The following is a 20,790-nucleotide window of genomic DNA, read 5'->3' on the forward strand; positions in this document are numbered from 1 at the left end:
GATGTCAAATGTACAAACCTATGTTGCACGGATACGGATACGGGGACGGATACGGATACGGGGACAGATACGGGGATGGGGACGGGGACGGAAAACGGCAGTTTTTAAAATTACAGGGTACGGGGACGGCAAGGATACGACATATAAAATAATTTTAAAATTATAAATATATATAAAAAATTATAACTGTCAACCATATCTAAACTATGCTTTAGAAGTTCCTCTTCTAAGCCAGACACACAGAACCTCTTATCAAACAAATTACTAACCGAACTCTTAGGCACCTTATCGACCTCCATTGGCACCCCAATATATATGGGAAAAAGGGATAGCCATTATCAGGTGAAGAATGAAACTCTGCTTTCAATGAAACCACTGCCTTGTTATTTGCCTTGGCTTTCCCATTGGATTTAGCAGCTGAAGACTTAACTTTCCCACTAATTCCCTCTTTTCCCCATATCTTTTTCGACAGTTCAAATGCATTATGTTCATGGGCTTTAGAGAAACTTCGATCCTCACCCTTTTTACCTTTCCCGGCATTGTTCTCAAACTTTTTCTTTAACCTTCTAATCTTATCCATCAATTGTGCTTTCGTAACATCAGTAATTCAGTATGAATCGATTTCTTAACAAAATCATAAAATGCATTCATATCAACACAAGGATCAGCCTCTTTTTAGCAGAGTAATCCAACATACCTTTCAACAGTCTCGGATATGGGTTTCTTCGCGTTCATGTCTTCCATGGGTTTCGTCGCAAGAGGCTTGACATTCGGCGTAGCCGTGTCGGATTCGGATTCCGACTAAGTCCCGGATTCCTCATATTCTTCATTCCCCGCGACGGCTATCGCAGGATCAAGCTTCCTGGGAGGTGGGCTCTTTTGGATCAATGGAGTAGACTGGGTTTGGGGTTCTTCATCCTCTTCTTCTTCCTCGGCTGAAGATCCCACTTCTTCGTCCTCGGAGGTTGTCTCCTCAGCCAAAATTACCTTTGGGTACGTCCCCGAAACGTCCCGGATAAGCTTTGACCGTCCCCCATTTCGGTCAGCCGTACCCTGCCACCGTGGCACGTCCCCGGTACGTCCCTCAGCCGTCCCCGAACCGTCCCCGTACCCGAAACGTATCGGGTACTTGAAACGGGTCTCCTTTGCCGTCCCCGTGCTTCTTAGGTACAAACACTAAATTACTTGGTATAGACTGCTTACATACTTCAACCAACATGATGCTACTGAATACAGATAACTACTAGTAGCTGCTGAAAACTTGCAAAAGTAGAATGATTGCAGAAACCTGCAACTTGGGTAGTCACAGGAAGATTCAAGCACAAATATTCTAAGCTAGGTTATGAGTTCAAGCTGAAAGCAGATGGGATTTGAGTTTCGGGTCCTCTCCATGAAGCTAGTGACTGATTCATCCATTGTAAGTAGCAATCATTGCAACAAGCATGCATCTATCCAGAAAGTAAAACTTTAACGACAGATAGAAATGGAAGGGCATCAAGCCTTTTATTAGTTTATAAGTAAGATTTTACTCTTAAACCTCGATCATCAGAAAAACTTATTCAAAGCTACAGTGTGTTTTTCGACACATGATGAGGGGTGGCCAAATCTAAAATCACGTGCAATTATTAAAGAAAAGAAATATATGAAGCTTTCAGGATCTACATTCGTCCATACATGGAAAGCATATCCCTTAACCTCAAGGCTTCAATTTCCAGGGAATCAAAACTCATGGACTTAGGTATCCTCCAACCCCAGTTTCCTTGCTGCACAACAACAGGTTACATTGAGATTTGGGGAAATCGGTCTTAGTTTGAGTATAGAAGACACTTATAATGCACATATTACTTTTTTTTCCCCCTGATAAATATGAGAACGTAATTGCATCAAAAGAAAAAAAGAAGAAAGAACTTAGAAAGGGAAGAATAATAAACTTTGCATCAAGTTAAAACAAGGAAGATTTTGCCATGTATCATCCGAGTTTAAATTAATCAACCACAAGGGGCAAGGTATTGCTCAATGTCCTAGATGCATGAACCTGAATTACCCCATGCTACAGAACACTTATATGCACACATGAGAAGAAATTATTTACCTGTGCTGCAGGAATGTTCATCCTGGCAGAACCGTCTAGCCCAAGAACATCCTGCATGGTTATGACAGAAGTTTGAGCTATTGAAGCAACCGCAGCTTGGATCAGTGCCCATGAGATCTCATCTTTCTCAGTGATACGAAGAAATTTCAATACCTGGGACAAATTTTTGATGTAAAACAAATACAAATTATAAATCTGATCAGAAGCTTTAGAATAACAAAGGAAACTCACATTGGACCTCTCTTGTTCCATCAAATTGCTCCACCAACCTTGGATCTATGACATAATCAAAAGAACAATTACTATACAACTTCCAAGGATTTGGTAAAATATTTTTTTGTCAAACCATATAACAATATGCATTAAGCTCGAATATATGACTATTGTCTTAACAAATTTCACACCTCATCCCTCTCTTTCATTTTATATCCTTACTCTTCTTCCTCCATATATATATTCTAAGATTGAGACAATTTTCTAGATTTTGAAGTTTGTTTCAGATATTTGTTTTCTAGACATGGGTGATTCCCTTACTAATTACTAACATTGTTTTGTGTAATTTTTTCAATAATTTTGCTGAAACTTGAAATGAAGAGGTACTTCTGAGTTTTGTCTTCACTGGTTTTGTTTTTTAATTGATATTGTGATTTCCATTATTCCATATTTTAAATGCTGTCCTTGTTTAGTTTCGAATTACATTTGATTAATGAAGTTTATTCAGATGGAATAAAGTTCACAAAAGCACCTATTATTCCTAGCATGCAGCATGCCAACTTTCAAGTATCCAAGATACCAAAAATGGATTAAGGCAAGAACGAAGAACCTTTAAGGACCTGTACCGTGTCATTGTCATGTGTTCCTGTGTACACAACTTGATTTGGCTCATGATTGTGAGGTAAATGAGGGTTTCTGGAGTCACAACCAAAACCTAAGTCGATAAAATAGGACAAAACTACAATATCACAAAATGCCAAATCAAAAAGCCATAGTCGAAAACAATAATTTAAAAAGATGGTATCACAGTTGACTAGTGGCAACATATTAATTACCAAACTGGAGAACAGCCATTCCAGGGGCTCCAATATATTTCCTAAGCTGAACCACATCCTCAGTTATAACTCCCTGCCATGTGATACACAAGAGGATGAGAGTTTGCAAAGGAGAAAATGAACTACAGAGTTAAACAAAACGTTCTTCTAGACCCTAAAAATCCTCAGCGTTCTTGCTAAATAAATTATTTCTTGAAGTATCTATTTTCCACTTTCCTTGGAGAAGGGATTAGAAAATAAAGCTGCAGCAAGAAATAGAAAGAAAAATGATATAAGTTTGTATTATATCAAGCAGAACATACCAGATCTTCAGCTATAATATTGATGGTTCCAACTGCTCTGTAGATGCCATCAAATAACGATTTTTGAGGACCGACCTACTATCATGGAATATCAGTAATGGAAATGGAAAATGGGACAATTGAAGAAAATTTTAACATGGTCAAAATCTGAAAACCCGACCTTCCATCGTCCAATCGTAGCAACTTTTGCTTCTGCATAGATTAATTGTCTCAGTAACGTGGTTTCCAGTTTGTCACATTTATAGCAAGCACCATTCATTCAGTATAGTTTACAACTCACCAGAAGGGACGGCCCAAAAGCCAGCAAATCCTCTAAAGTGATCAATCCTGAATGCATCATATAGATTCTGTGCACGTCTAATGCGACGTATCCACCATAAAAATCCATCTTTCTCCATGGCCTTCCAATCATATAGAGGGCTGAAATAAAGGACCTTAATCAAAGATGACTAGTGCAGCAAAAACCAAGCATAAATTATTAAAGTGCAAACATAGCCTAAGAGAAAATAAGAGATGGATATCAGGATAAGCAAAACATCATACAGATGTTTAAATGCTATAACTAAAATAATTTGTTTGAGTTTTAACCATAAAAAAGTATTGAATAAAGGAAAACAAATCTTGTTAGGAAATCGAGAAGACATGCTTAGCAATAAAATAACAGGCGAGGAATGTAAAGAAAAAATGCAAAACACTCTTCAGGTGCATAAATTGGATTTGTAATGTATCTCCAAAATGAAAATGAAACCATACCCTTTTTTACTATCATGGGTAAAAATAGTTATGAAAAACTAGATTGTTTATATAACAAGCATGTTAACTTGTTTTTGGTCAGTACAAACCTCCCCCACAGCTGACCAGTCTCACTGAAGGCATCAGGTGGAACTGACTAGCAATGGATAGCCATGCCTATTCTGTGAAAGAGAACATAAAACTTGTAGCCAAAACCAACAATAGAATGATTTGGAGCATGGTTAAATTATTCTTGATCATAAATAAACTCCTCACCAGCAGAAGAAGATGTTTCTTATTTGCCCAAACATCCGCACTATGATAATCTACATAGATAGGCATGTCTCCCATTATTCTGATTCCTTTAGCCTGTGCATAGCTGCGAATATTTTGCCACTGCCTTTAGAACAGGAATTGTTTAGCAATAAACAAGTCTATCTGTCAAAAGAAAGCAACGACAGCTAGCAATATTAGCATCTAAATTAGGTAGCTAGTGTATGATGCCATTAAGCCAGTATTTTTAATAAGAGAGATCCAGATCGTACGAAATCATTCTTTTCCTTATATATCCTTTCGAAGGCTGCAAGATGGCGTTTTTTCAAAGGTTCAGGCCAATCATACCAACTGAATGATTTTAAATGGCCATCGATAGCAGCAAAAAAAGCTGCATCTTCAAGCCAACCTAAAAAATTTATAAAAAAAAATCATAAAGAAAGGCCTCCAGTTTCACAAAAGTTAAATTCAAAGGTAATGGAAAGGAGCGTGATAAATCAGTACATCAAAAAGAAACAAACCCCAATACTTTTACTTTGTGGTTTTTTGTATTCTCTTGAGTGTTAAATAATTAGGATAAAGTAAAACTCTTTAGCCACAGATGCACACAAGTGATAGTTTTCAAAAAAAAAAATTAATTACAGCTGGCAGACAACTTCATATGAGATCTCAAACTGTAGATCACTACATTTATAAACCATGCCTCTACATGTAGAGAGATGCAGTAATATAGAGACATTCAAAGAGACATGGAAGGATCAGGACATCAAAGTAAAAGTTCCATATGAAAAGAATCATGAGGATTTTGAAGACTAAATTCAGAGAAATTTGGATGAAAGAAGGTCCTGAACCTAATTTGTGTGCTATCTTCCAACGATACCAGCAAAAGATTTGTATAAAAGTCATCTCATTACAATAATTTCATTCAAATAATGGAGAAAACATAAAGAAACAATTTGAAGCTGCCCCAAATAAATGACTAGCACACGGTTGAGAATGAGAAAGTAAATATGTCAAAAATTAGTATTTCCAAAATCTTTGTTAACCCCTCTCAATCCCAGAAAATATGTTTTTTTCCACCAAAAACCTTTCAAGCTCCACAAACTCAGTAGGTTCACACAGTAATAAAACAATCAAATGCAGATTGAAGCTCAGCGGATATTTAAACTAGAAGCACACAGGAATGTAATTGTAGTTAGAGCAATTATATGGAAAATAAATAGCTCACATGATATGGTAGGATCTCTACGGAAAGCCTTGAGCTGAGTTTTAAGTTCTCATCAGCTGAGAGTAGACTTTCTGCAGCCTAAGAAATGATTGTATGAGTTGAACCATGCATGGCTAAACAGATAAAGAAGTGACATTCAGAAGATGCTTTACCTTAGTTATAAGAGGATCCTTTAGCTTAGTAACAATAGGATAGTTCACACGGTCACAGTCACTGCACAAATGATATAGCAGCAACTTAAATTATAAGTGTTAAGAATATGTTATAGTACAATTTTAGCCGAATATAACAGTACCAATAAAATATAAAAATGAAAAAATCTCCTCACATTGGTTGTGGAAGCTCTTTCTTTGTTAGCAAACCATCTTTAACAAGCTCTTCAAGTGAAATCAAGATAGTGCTACCGCAGTTGGCATCCTGAAACAATAATCATCAAGGAAGCTTACACAATTCCGTATTTAACATAGAAGAAACATAAATCAACAAGTAGTAAAAAAGAAAACCAACTAAATCGATAAATTCTCATAATCTATTATTATTACTTATTGAAACAGGAAAATAAATATCTAATAAGACATTAGTGAAGCAGCACCTGGGCTGCATATGGTGATCCTTTACCATCAGGAGGAACAAGGGGAAGCACCTACTTTGACAATCAATTTTCAATCATTAATACAAATTATATATCAATTAGCTTAACTGAACTCTGAACTTAAATGAAGCGGATTATACATGCCAAACGGAGAAACCAGCTAAATGCAACCAATCAATGAAATGAAAAGCTTGTTCGCCAAGATCTCTGATGCCATAAGGTCCACGAAAGGAAGAGGGATGGAGCAAAATGCCAGCTCATCGGTGCTGGGGAAGCCAGTCACCATAATCAAGTGGTAAATATTGACCGACTTCCATAGCAATCAAAGTGGAAGAGATGACATAAGCACGAAAGCGAAGATTGAGAGCTTTGGAGCACAGTTTGGAGAAGAAAGGGAAAGAATACGGCAGGAGTGAGTATGGATATAATTTTGGAGAGAAAAGATGTTGTGGAATATGGCTATCGGATAGAGCAAAATCGCAACTAGTAATTTGAGAAAATAAAAATGAAGATAAAGAAGACACAAATTTTACGTAGAAAACCTATAAATAATATAGGATAAAAACCACGGGCAACGGTAGAAGAATTTCACAATGAGAAAATAGAAATTACAACTTCTCTAGATCTAACAAGGAGAAAACAATAACAATTCTCTCTTGATAAAAAAGAGAAAACAACTCTCAAGAAAACTCTCTAAATTCTCTAATATTGGGAGAAAGCTAGAATGATTTGGGATGGTTTTGAAGCTAAATGGGTTAGGGTATTTATAGTTGAAGCTTAAGAACTAATATTGTAAATACCCTAAAGTACATGGACTAAATTTGTAATTTTCCCATTGCCCAATTTCAACATTTTTGGTGGCTGCCTTTTTTTTCTCAACAATTTCGATGCATGCACCGAAAGTAATTTCCACCAAAACCATTTGCACCGAAAGTGGCCAAGTTGGCCACTTGTTGACTTTTCAACAATCTCCCACTTGAAGATTTGATTCGAACAATCATATTTTCACATCATTCTTTCTACCTTGTACCATCATGTTGCTTACGTCTCTGACAGGTCACAAGAGGATCGACACCAAGTAAATTTATCAGCATTGATCGCCTTGATCATGAAATCTACTATGTTTTCTTTGGTATGTATTTTCTGCATATCTACCGTCACTTCTTCCACCTTTTCACGAATGAAATGGTACTGAACTCGTATGTTCTTTGTCCTTAAATGAAATGTTAGATTCCTTGCTAAATGCCAGGCGCTTTGACTGTCACAAAACAGAGAGACATACTCTTGATTGTGCCCAAGCTCCTCCAATAGCATCTTCAACCAAATTGTTTCTTTACTACCTTGTGTAGTTGCTATATATTTTTCCTCTGTTGTGGATGTAGCCACAACTGACTGCAATTTTAAAACCCATCTTACAGCTCATCCAGCAACTTTGAACACATATCCTGTAATAGATTTGCTTTTATCCAAATCCCCTGCATAGTCAGAATCGACGTACCTATTGATAAGTAAGTTTGATCCTCCATAACATAATGCAACATTTGAGGTCCCTTGGATGTATCTTAGGATTCTCTTTACTATATTCCAATGCTTTTTACCTGGATTCATCATGTACCGACTAACCACTCCCACTGCTTCTGCAATGTCTAGTCTTGTGCAATGTCTAGTCTTGTGCAATGTCTAGTCTTGTGCATATCATAGCGAACATTAAACTTCCCACTGCCGATGCATACGACACTCGAGACATCTCATCCTTTCTTCTTCACTGCTAGGACTCATACCGGAGGATAATTTGAAGTTAATAGGAAGAGGGGTAGAAATTGGCTTATAATCTTGCATGTTGAATCGTGAAAAGATCTTCTTCAAGTAATTCTTTTGTGAAAGCCAAATCTTCTTATTATTTCTGTCTCGGTGAATTTACATCCCTAGAATCTTGTTTGATGATCCCAAGTCCTTAATTTCAAATTCCCTAGCCAGTTGTGCCTTCAATTCTTCAATATGATATTTGTTGGGTCCTGCAACCAACAAGTCATCCACATACAACAGCAATATAACAAAATCGTTATCACCAAACCTCTTGAAATAAGCACAAAGGTCTACATTAAGTCTGTTGTATCCAAGGCACATAATGAAGGAATCAAATCTCTTATACCAACATCTCGGCACCTGCTTTAGACCGTACAAAGATTTGTTCAACCTACAAACCAAGTTCTTATTTTCTTTTTCTTCAAAACCTTCAAGTTAGAGCATGTAAATATCTTCTTCAAGATTTCCATGAAGAAAAGTTGTTTTAACATCTAGCTGCTCTAGATGTAAATTCAATGTAGCACACATTGCTAAAACTACTCGAACTGTTGTTAGTCGAACCACAGGAGAAAATATTTCATTGAAATCAATACCTTCTTTTTAAGCATATCTTTTTACCACCAGTCTTGCACGATACCTCTCCACTTGATCGTCACCATTTCGCTTTATTTTGAAGACCCATTTGTTACCAATTGGCTTCCTTCCTTTTGGTAGTGACACAAGGTCTCATGTATTATTTTTATGAAGGGCTTCAATTTCTTCTTGCATCGCCATCATTCACAGTGAAGCATCTGAGCTGTTTATTGCCTCATGGTATGCTGATGGCTCACCGTCCTCTATTAAAAGTTAGTATGCAATATTTCCTTCTATAACATAATCTGAGTGTCAATTGGGACGTCTTTTCACATGATCTGATTGACGAGTTGTTGGAGCTTCAGAATCCTCTGGTTCTTGTTCGTCATGTCATGGTTCTGCTTCAGAAGAATCTCTTTGTACTAGCTCATTTTCCACATGTATCTTTGTAGTCTCTGACTTTTCAGCGCTATCATCATCTTCTTTTCTTTGTATTTTATCTTCTAAAAAGATAATATCTCTGCTGATGATCACTTTGCAGGCAGTGGTATCCCTCAAGCGTACCCCTTTACACCATCAACATACCCCAAGAATTTGCATTTCCTGGATTTTAGATCCAGCTTTGAAATTTCTTGGGAGTTGTACATCATGTACAATATACTTCCAAATACATTGAGGTTTGAATAATCAGTTGGTTTACTAATCCACATCTCCATTGGTGTCTTCAGCTCTATTGCAGTTGATAGAGCTCGATTCACCAAATAACAGGCGGTATTGACTGCTTCTACCCAAAATGCTTTTTCTAGGCCTGCAGCCCTCAACATTGCTTTTGTTCTTTCTAACAAGGTTCTGTTCATCTGCTCTGCCACTCCATTTTGTTGAGGAGTGTTCCCCACTGTGAAATGTCTTTTGATGCCTTCCTTCCTGCAAAAGTCATCAAATTCATCACTTGTGTATTCTCCTCTATTATCTGTTCTAAAACACTTGATCTTATTTCTAGAATGAAGTTCCACCCGCGCTTTGAAGTTTTTGAAAGTTGAAAATACATCTGACTTCTTCTTAATAGGGTACATCCAACATCTCCTAGAGTAGTCATCAATAAATGAGAAAAAGTATTTTGCTCCGCCTAGAGATGTAACTGGTGCTTGTCATACGTCAGAATGAACCAATTCAAGAACACTTTTGCCTCTAGAATTTGATGTGTTGAATTTCAACCATTGTTGCTTACTTGTTATGTAATGCTCACACAACGTAAGAGATACTTTTGTTAAGCTTGGAAGTAGCTTTTGCTCCACAAGGACTTTCATTCTTTGTTCTGACATGTGTCCAAATTTCTGATGCCATAGCATTACATAATATGAACTACATGAGGCAACAGAGGCTTCTGCATCTAGCAAAGTCTCTCTCTTCAGCATGTACAAGTTTTCTGCTATCTTTTCGTCTTTCATCACTACAAGTGCTCCACGGAACACCTTTATGATTCCTTTCTGTGTTTCAATCTTGCTTTCATTATTATCAAACAATTCGTAGGATAATAATTTTTTCTTCAGGCTTTTACGTGCCTCACATTTTGAACAACTTTAATTGTTTCATCATATATCTTCAATCTGATGGTTCCCACGCCAGCGATCTCTAAGGTATGATCATTGCAACTATACACAGATCCTCTTGAGACAGGTTCATAATGATGGAACCATTCTCTTCTTGAGGTCATGTAATATGTTGCTTCTGAATCAATGAGTCATATATCTGCAAATATTTTTCTTCCTTTCACAGTGGTTGACGCTTCACATCATAGAGCATCTCCATCATCTGAAGTCTTTGCGGTATTGCCTTGTGGATTGGAGTTTTTATTTAGACTCCAACAATCCTTCTTCAAGTGACCCTTCTTTCTATAGTTGTAACACTTTAAATTCTTCTTGCTTCTCGACTTTGATCTACCATGTTTGTGACTGCTGCTTTGGCCATGTTCTGTTAATCTCCCTCTCATCGTTGTCAACGCTTCTGCTTGTTACAAATTTACTTGTTTGTCTTCCTTATTCTTGCGCCGATTTTCTTCTTGTAGAACAACAGCTGCAACATCATCGAAGACTATACTGGTGATATTACTGTTTATCAAGTTGATGATGAGTTGATCATACGAATCAGGTAGACTTTGAAGTAAAAGTTCAGCACGTTCTTGTTCTCCTATTGTACATCTTAAGGATGTAAGCTCAGAAAATAAAGTGTTCAGCGTGTTTAAGTGCTCTGTCACTGAAGTAGATTCTGGCATACGAAGAGTGTACAATTTCCTCTTAAGGAAAATTTTATTGTGCAACGATGTGGCCTCGTACAATTTGGTGAGATGATCTCATATCTCCTTAACTGTCTTCTTCTCCTCGATGCTTGACAATACTTCATCTGCTAAAGCTAGATGAAAGTTTTCCATAGAATTCCCGTCCATTTCGATCCATTTGTTGTCATCTGTGAAATCTATCAACCTTTCACTAATAGCTGCTATACAACCATATTTCCTTAGGATGGCCTTCATCTTCAATTTCCACAATGAGAAATTTCTCCCATTGAATTTTTCAATATCAAATTTCGTTGTCATAGCTTCTATTACGGATAGCTCCCATTATTTCACTATCGTGAATAGTTCTCTGGAACCTTCAAAGAATGGGTAATACATTCTTACTTTCTTATATTGGAGGATCCACCTTTTGGTGGCAACCACAAAGACAATAAGTAGATATTACACACTCAAATCTGGCTCTTGATACCAATTGTTGTGGAATACGGCTATTAGATAGAGCAAAATCGCAACTGATAATTTGAGAAAATAAAAATGAAGATAAAGAAAACACAAATTTTATGTGGAAACCCCCTAAACAATATAGGGTAAAAACCACGGGCAACGGTAGAAGAATTTCACTATGAGAAAATAGGAATTACAACTTCTCTAGATCTAACAAGGAGAAAACAATAACAATTCTCTCTTGATAAAAATGAGAAAACAACTCTCAAGAAAACTCTCTAAATTCTCTAGTATTGGGAGAAAGATAGAATCATTTGGGATGGTTTTGAAGCTAAATGGGTTAAGGTATTTATAGTGGAAGCTTAAGAACTAATATTATAAATACCCTAAAGTATAGGGACTAAATTGGCAATTTTCCCATTACCTAATTTCAACATTTTCGGTGCCTGCCTTTTTTTTCTCAACAATTTCGACGCATGCATCGAAAGCAATTTCCACCAAAACCATTTGCACCGAAAGTGGTCAAGTTGGCCACTTGTTGATTTTTCAACAAAAGAGATGAGGAGGAAGGAAGCGATGGATGGGTAGGAATCACCATAAAAACCTGCAAACATCTGTGAATTGGGGGATGGGATAAATAAAAGTGATTTTAAGACCAATCATCTATATTTAGCTCCAAAACCAAATCATTAGTGAAAGTAATGTAGTTGGTAGCTTTAGCAATGCTTAGGCATAAATAAGAGGGGTGCACGTGAAGCTGTCGTGTCGAGCGCCATAAGTGTTAGTATTACACGGAAAAACAAAGGTAAATGATATTCAAATTGTTTGATTTCTAGGTAAATGATTATCTTAAGGAAGTAGATTTTTTAAGTTTTATGTTTAATCAAGCATTGTGTTTCTTAATCACTAGGATGTGATTAAACAAAGTGATTTATTGTTGTCTTATCTTTTTCTTCTAACAATGAAATGACTTGATCACAATATTGTTCATTTTGTCAATAATGGTTGATGGATTGCTTTTCTTTTTATAGAATTTAATCTTATATGGAGAGTAGATTTAAATTAGACTAAGAACATTGAGAAAATTCTTAAAAATTTGGAGTTTATATTGGGCACAAATTCAATAAGAGGAAAACAAAATTCCCTTGTTGTCAGATAAGAGCCTACCGAAAGATTTTCAACGCTTAAACTTCTAAGAGTGTACCATAACGTTAAGTTTAAAAAAAATGAAAGTTTATATATTAAAACGGACTAAAAATGATAGTTTAGGTAGTAACATGTTAAGGTTTTAACGACGAGATACTAAATGAAATAAAAACTAAACGTTAGGTATGATTTTAAAAAAATTGAAAGTTTAGGTACTAAAACGAATCAAAACTAATAATTTAGGTACTAAATATGTGGTTTACCCTAAAAAGTATAAAAGAAACATTTTTTTTAAATATAAAAAAATATAACGGATAGTCCAAAATTGTTAATGGGTATGTAGAATTTTCAATCGATATTAAATTTTAATATAACACTTCATCAAAAATTTCACCACTTTATTAAAATATTTAGCCCCGGAAGAAATAACGTTTGAGAAGCTTTCTTTTAATTATATAAAAATATTATATTTCAAAATAAATATTAATATTCGAAATAATAAAGTAACATAAATATTTTTTATTATTTAATAAATTATAATTAGAAATTATAATGTTTCCTAAAATTTTCCAAAGAAACAAACCCAATCCATCCCAACTACCATAAAAATGGAATAATAACAAATGCAAGTAACGGAGATAGATGTGTTTTATTTGATTTTTAATTGTAGTTGTTTCTATTAAAAAAACAATAAGTAACTTTGAAATCAGGACCAATCCAAAACAGCTAAAGAAAAAAAAAAAGCCATCAAAATTTACAATTGGATACGAAAATAAAGAAAAAAATCAATACTTAAAACCACTCTCCCTTTACTGAAGGAGAAATAAATCAGCAAAGCACTTTTGTCATCTCTCTAAAACAACTCGAGCAATAATAGACCCAGTAGAGCAGCAAATACAAAAGAAAATCAATCGGAGTCTAAAAATTAGCAAAACTCCAGGCCCAAATCTTAATCTGGGATCCAATCATCATCTCTATCTCTCTGAACACCTGCTTCAACATTGGGAAGAGCTTCCTCGATTCAAACCATCTATTTTGAGAAAGCTGAACCCTCTCTGACTACCAAACGGACAACACAATTGCATGCGCGACCAACGTGGGAGAAAGATAAAGAGATGAAAAGATCTTCCATACTATGGATATTCTTCATGATAGAACCGATAGGCGAGCGATAATCAGTTTTTCTATGTACCTTGTTGATGATGATGAGTGCATCTCCTTCGATGATTACCCTACGAAATCCCAAGTTGCAAGCTAGGATAATAACTTGTTCACAGGCTTGGGCTTTGACCATTTCAGGATTTGGAATGAAGCGGTGTGGAATGGAACTTCAACCATCAGACATAAAAACACTGTAGAAAGCAATACAACGCATTCAAAAATAAAGCTGTGGCAAAAATTTTAAAATTATTATATGTTTTAGAGTTTTTTTTAATGTATTTTATATTAAAAATTTATTTTCGCTCCCTAAAATTTTATAAATTCAAATTTGTCTCTTAGAATTTTAAAAATTCAAGTTCACCCTCTAATATAAAATATTGGTTCCGTATCTGAATATAAATATATATATTTGAAAAAAAATAAGATCTTAAACCAAATTACCTCAAAAGTTAAATGATTATTGATATCTTTTAAGGTTTCACATTCGAGCACCGTATATGATTGAGATTATATAAGGTAAATTATACATTTAGTACCTAAATCATCAATTTTGATCTATTTTAGTACTTAAATTTATAATTGTTTTTCAAAAGCATGCCAAACGATTAATTTTTGTTTCATTTTAGTACCCTACCGTTAAAAACTTAATGCGTTTAGCAATTAAACTATCATTTTTTATCTGTTTTAATACTTAAACTTTTAATTTTTTTAAAACTTAATGTTAAATTTTAAACATTAGTACTAAAATAAAACAAAAACTAAATTTTATATATAATTTTAAAAAATAAAAAATTTAGATATTAAAACATATCAAAATTGATGGTATAGATAATGGGTACGTTGTTTATCCTTAAATATACTACCTTATATTCATCCAAAATTTACAACAACAACAACAAAAAAATTAAGCGTTACTACTCCAGGAGCTAATTACCATATATATAATGTTTATACAACTTAACATCTATAATCTCAGATGAGATGGGCAGACACTATGAACTATTACTTCAATCCCATTCTCCTTCATCTACAATTCTACATATGCCTTTGATTCTATAAGATCTGCTGCAACACAACTTAAATACTCCATCTTAGTTTTCTTTATCAGGAACTCCACATTATAATTACTATATCTTCATTTCTCTCAAAGGGAGATCCTACCCATATATAAACATCAACACCATCACCATTTCTGATTTCAAATATCATCAGACCAGTCACTGGCATCACTTTCGTAGAACAATCCGTCCACGATTTGATCGATCACCGAGTCGATAAACGAGCTACAGCCGACGGTGAAGATCCGACCCACTTTGTTACGAGCACTGGACAACCAAGCAAAAGCCGCCGCACAAGTCATCGCCCCTAGGCACGCACCCACGGCTTCCTCAATCCCTTGCAAATCCATCTTCCTGAATATGGAGGTTCCCGTCACGAATTCTGTCGCCACTGTTGCAGCAAACACAATCTGCAAAAAATAAGTAAACCCCCACTTTAAGGAATTGAAAACATCTTGAAGGAATTGGATCACCAAAGTTTCAAGTTTAATTACCATAGCGAGGCGGCCGGAGATGATCTCGAAGTCTTGGCTCTTCTTGGAACTCTCGATATACTCCGATAAAGTCTCGAAAAAGGGTGAAACTTGATCGCGTTCTTCCTTTCTCGTCTTCATCACACCAACTGGGTCGGAACCGTACGATCTTAACGTACATAACCGGGGCTGCAACACGATCTTTCCATTCTCAGGTTCACCAACTTTCACTTTCTGAACAGGGATCTGAACCTTACCACCCAGTTCCCTCCTAGTATTAGCTCCGGGTTTATGGGAGAGTAGTTGGCAGTGAATTACACGCGCCACCGTGCCCATAGAAAATAGAAAAGTAAAAAGAAAGCGGAGACTGTTTTTGCTCTAACGATTCCTAGAATGTTTCTTTGGGGGTGAATCACTCAGTGATTTGAGGATGGTGAAATGGAACCTACGTGGTGCTTTATGAATCCACGTCTTATGACACTCTTTTTTAATGGGCCTGATGGTGGTTGCGTAAGCAGAGGAGTTTGGTTCGGTAACGTGGCTTTCGGAGAGAAGGAATAATTTTGTTTGTTTCGTATTGCGTTCAACTACCATTCACTGTATATTAAAGTCATTGTTTTCTTTTTCTGGACGGGTGGCTGATAATCATTGGTCTAAGTCACTTTAGCCTTTCTCCGGGTTAAGTTTTGGTACTGGTCAGTCTGGAAAATAATCAATTAAAATTTAAATCACTCAAAAACATATAACCCGCAATTTTGCCGGATAATATTGTGGAAAAATTAAGGGTAAACGACACAAACACTCAATAAAGTTTGGATAAATTTTCGTATTTATGATTGAGGTTTAAAAACTAACAAATTAATTATTAATATTATTGATTTATAATAAATCGATCATTCATCATTAATTATAATTAACTAGTGATAAAATATTGATGTGACACTTTAACCACTTTATCTGCATTATTTTAACCATGTAAGATAGGAATTTTGACAGAGTTAGACCATTTAGCTTTCCTTACCATCTCCATCATCCTAGGTTAATTACTCGAAGACAATATCTGTCAGCTAAATTCTCCGTCGCCCCCACTCTTTTGGACGCCTCCATTGTTTTAAGAAAATCAGGTTTCAAAGAATAAATCATTTCTAACAATAAAAAAAAAATCAAAAAGATCTCTTAATGTTCTTGAAATCCATAAAATCAATACACTCTAATCCAGATGTGCAAGGATTCAACAATTTTAAAAGCTCAGTTGCTTTCTCTTTGGTTTCACTGTACAACCCAACTTGTATGAGCAACAAAAGCTTTTGAAAATGGACCAACTTGAAGAGCTTCCATCAACACCTTTTCTTCATATTTGCTTAGCTTCCATAGGGTTAAAACAGAGTACTTGGTTGTAGTTTTGAAACACACAATATCTTCTTAATGATAATTACCATTACCGGAGCTTCATCGTAAGCAATTTTCCTCCCTTGTTTGGTCTCGCAGAACTTAAAGCCCTCTCGCAGTAACTCTTTTCGAATTCAATTATGGATTTTAACAGTAAGGAAACGAGATCCATTTCGATAAATTCAACCTTTGTTTTCTTGTTTGATGATGAAACCATGTGGTAAATCACCATGAGAGAAGCTTTCGTGACCGAAGCAGAAATATAGTCTTTAATGAACTTGAATATGATTCCACTAACTCCATCAATGGCGGCCAAGTGTTCTCTATATAGCTGGTCGCAATAAATAAACTCTTTCATGATGTTATTTGATTTCTGCATCACTACAATATCGTTTGATTTAAAAAATCAGACCATGCAACGCAAAGAAGGTTTTGATCCAAGGAATAATTGAGCTTCTCGAGCAAGGGGAAACATCCAGTTCATTACATACAATACTTCCTCCAACACATTGGCATTCTTCTCTAATGAGTCAATTGTGAATACATCGAAGCCTTTTTCACTCACTTTCAAGACCCCATTTTTTGATTTTATAAACGGAATCCAGACAATTACATCAGTCCAATTGTCACTTCAAATTGATAATTCAGAACAGAACCTGAAAGACCTCGATTGAGCTAACAGGAATTCTCGGCATCGGGATCCTTTCAATGCATTACTCCGATTCTCCATTCACCAATCTTTGATCATTTTCCTGAGAAAATGAATGGTTGTTTGATTGAAATTTGTAAAGACTTGATTCATAACAGGGCTGGTGAAATTCCCATCTTGAAGCCATTTCTCGATCGTAAGTCATCCCAAAAGATATTGTTTATTGGATCCTTCATAAGATCAAGAGTTATAGGAAAAATGAAATGCCTTGGGATCTCAAACTCCATATGATGCATTTTTTATCACCATATCTGGGTTTTCTTTTTGTCCAACTGAAAATCGTTGCCACATGTTATTATATCAGAGCGAATGAATTCAAAGGCAAATGGCTAATTTTTTATTGTTCTGATGATGGGAGGAAGGAGCTTCTTGAGGTTTATATATTGAGATGAAATTGGGATCTTTTACACGGTGTTTAAAAGGAGTGGGGTGATAGAGAATTTAGCAGGCATGGATAGTATCTGGGTAATGAGCCTAGGACGATAGAGAGGGAGAATTTAGCGGGCATGTATAGTCATTATTGGAGAAGACACGTTAATCATAATACGTCTTCAGTTCTCTTGGAGTAGACGCATGGACAAGACAAATGTAATGCCTTAAATCATAGGTTAGTAATTTCGTGTTAACCCTAGAGGAATTCAACGAGCCCAATAGGCTTATAGAATAGCTTGGACTAGGGGTGCTTAATGAGTTCAGCAGCTCGTGAGCAGCTTAAACTCGACTTAGTCAAAATTCGGTAAAAGTTTGACTCATGTTGACTCGATTCGAACTCAAGCTCGACTCAATACCTTAACGAGCTAAGCCAAGTAAAGTCCAACTTGGCTCAATAAGTTCACGAGCAGTTCATTAATTATTTTAATATTATTTTAGTAATTATCTTTAAAAAATCCATTAAAAAAATTATTAATTTACTAATAGATAATAAAAAGATGACAAATGACTAATCTATTAATTTTATAATAAAAAATAAAAAATAAAAAGTATAAATTATAAATTAATAAGTATTATTTTACTACACTAAAAAATAAACCCTAATTATTATTTTAATATATTTGTGGATTATTATTTTGGAGTTAATACTTTCATTTTGTTTCATACACTCTTTTGATAATTTTTTGGTTAAGTTTATTAATTTATGTTTATATTAAGCTCTATATAGTATTGGTAGATTTTACCTATAGTTAAGAAAATAAGATAAAAATTTTGGTGAACTTAACGAGCAATGAGATGAGCAATGAGATGAGCAACGAGCTTAACGAGCACAAGTCGAGCAACAAGTTTTTTTAACGAGCACGATTCAACTCCTGGTCAACTTTGCAAGAAGAAAAATGGCCTGACAACAAAACATACTTAATAACTATGCAAGAGGAGAAGAAGAAGAATCTAAGATTAGGCGAAATGTTGCTCACTCTCCTTTTTCCTCCATTCTTTTTTGCACTATGATTCAGTATGCATATTTAATAATCCATCCACCCATCATCTTCGGTTTCTTTAGCATATATACTAACAATTCTAGTCACAAAAAATACTTGCAGGTGTGCAAGGAATTTAAAATGCAAATGAGGGAAGCAGTAATTTTGTTTCAAAGCTAAAACCCTTTCATCTCCTTTCAAAAACCTAAAAAAAGGTGACATTTTTACTTGATTTCTCTTTTCTTTTGTTGTTTTTAATTTCAATTTCATTTTTTAATATGTTTTAGATGCGGGTGTGGATTGCTACAGATTAAGATTAAGAGAGGAATGTACAGGGGTCACCAATCATTGCTAAGGCCGTTAGCAGCGACGGGGCACCTCCACGACGGTCGGAGATGCTTGATCGGAGGGTGAAGAGCTTTGCCCTTTTAGGGATACATACACAAAAAAATCGGGGGGGGGGGAGCCTGGGTAATTGGTTTTCCCCCCATTAAAACGTTTATTTTTCATTTTAATTTATTTTTTATTTGCAAAATTATTTGTTAACATTAAAAAATATTCCACGTGACATTTTTAATGGGTTAACGGCCAAAATTAATGGTCCGTCACGGCGTGACCTATTTTGAGTTATAGAATGGAACGTTAGCACCAACTGGAACGAAAAAAAAACGTTACACACTGAACTGGAAAATGGGCATATATTGGGCACCTTTTGTATATTTAAGCGAATAAAAAAACCCCCTACAATTTGATTGTCACCATTGGTGCAAATTGAACTTTTTTTTTTCAAATTGCAAATCGTTCAAGTCATAGATCAATTATAAGCAAGATGTTTACTTTTTAATTTGATAGATAGGTGGTTGAATTAAACTAATTAAAATTGAATTAATTATTTTTAAGATTCAATTGAATTAATATTATTGAAAAGTATTCATTGAATTAAATAAAATCTAGTTAATTTGATCATTTTTAAATTATTTAAAAATTAATATAAAGTTTTCTTTGTTTTTTTTTGAAGTTATAAATTTTTTTAATTAGATTGAATTGGGTTTAATATAAGTTTTTTTAGGAAAAACTACTTCATGTATTATTTATGTTATTTTTTTTAATCATGTTATTTTTATGTCATTTCATGTTTTAATTATTTTTAGGGTAAACTATGCAGATAGTCTCCTATGTTTAAGGCCTGACCGACTTTGGTCACTAATTTAAAAAATTAAGGAGAAATGGTCCATAACATTATCGATTCATTCAATTTTAGACCCTCAACTATTGATTTTCGTTAACCCCTTTTGTTTAAGTCCCTTTTGTTTAAGTCCCTAAAATGGCCGAAGGACTAAAATCGAATAGAAGTTAGCGGTTGAGGGCCTAAAATCGAATGGATCAATAATGTTATGAACTAAAATCGAACGGATCGATAACGTTAGAGATTATTCTCTCTTAATTTTTAAATTGGTGACCAAAATCGGTCAAACCGAAAATATAGGGACCATTTGCATAGTTTACCCTTATTTTTATATTATATTTTTATTAGTTCTCAATTTATTTATACTTACTATTCATAATTTTCAAGATTAATATTAATTATTTAATATAAATTTGATTCAAATATATTTATAAATAAATGAATAATTTCATATGCGAAGTGGTATATAAAAACTAGTAAACACAAAAACTATAATGAGACAAACAAAAACCTGCCTTGGAATGCAGAGGCTCCAAGAACGCCTTTAATTATGGGGTGTAATCTAAACCAAATTGAAATGTACTCTCCATCAAGTGTTTCAAAAATATCTTGAACATCTTATTCATGAGTCAAAATTGAATAAGTTTGGACCCTCTGGTGTCTGCCACTATGCCTAATGATCCACTCTATGACGTGATGCAAAATCAAATCCTTACCATCACAACAAATACAGTGATGTGAGCAGCTTTAGCAACATGCATAATCTGAAAGCAAATAAAATGAAACTTAATTCATCTTACTACTACCATGCTACTCTCGATAATAGTTTACACTTCAACTTTAATTCAAAAGGAAAAATAAAAATATTCACT

The 20,790-nt window shown here is 34.9% G+C and overlaps 1 protein-coding gene and 3 pseudogenes across 1 annotated transcript; all 4 read right to left on the minus strand.

Annotated features, from left to right (window-relative positions):
- Positions 1–4: 4 nt before the first annotated feature.
- On the minus strand, positions 5–1,037 carry LOC120119122 (annotated as a pseudogene).
- Positions 1,038–1,480: 443 nt separating this feature from the next.
- On the minus strand, positions 1,481–13,824 carry LOC120119123 (annotated as a pseudogene).
- An 801-nt stretch (positions 13,825–14,625) lies between these two features.
- Positions 14,626–15,650, minus strand: LOC120119102 (stress enhanced protein 2, chloroplastic-like). The gene is made up of 2 exons (XM_039138986.1): positions 15,244–15,650; positions 14,626–15,159 (listed from the first exon to the last, which is right to left on the minus strand). The coding sequence occupies exons 1-2, from the start codon at positions 15,556–15,558 to the stop codon at positions 14,890–14,892; spliced, it is 585 nt and encodes a 194-aa protein (XP_038994917.1). The 5' UTR covers positions 15,559–15,650; the 3' UTR covers positions 14,626–14,889.
- Positions 15,651–16,385: 735 nt separating this feature from the next.
- On the minus strand, positions 16,386–17,556 carry LOC120119124 (annotated as a pseudogene).
- Between the last annotated feature and the right edge of the window lie 3,234 nt (positions 17,557–20,790).

This window comes from Hibiscus syriacus, unplaced genomic scaffold, assembly GCF_006381635.1.
Source record: "Hibiscus syriacus cultivar Baekdansim isolate YM2019G1 unplaced genomic scaffold, ASM638163v2 tig00110331_pilon, whole genome shotgun sequence".
Classification (NCBI taxonomy): domain Eukaryota; kingdom Viridiplantae; phylum Streptophyta; class Magnoliopsida; order Malvales; family Malvaceae; genus Hibiscus; species Hibiscus syriacus.

Excerpts from the sequence above, each read along its gene's own strand:
- LOC120119102 (XM_039138986.1), bottom strand. The coding sequence starts at position 15,558 with ATGGGCACGGTGGCGCGTGTAATTCACTGCCAACTACTCTCCCATAAA. Across the intron at positions 15,160-15,243 it reads TCTCCGGCCGCCTCGCTATG|ATTGTGTTTGCTGCAACAGT; the intron begins GTAATTAAACTT and ends TATTTTTTGCAG.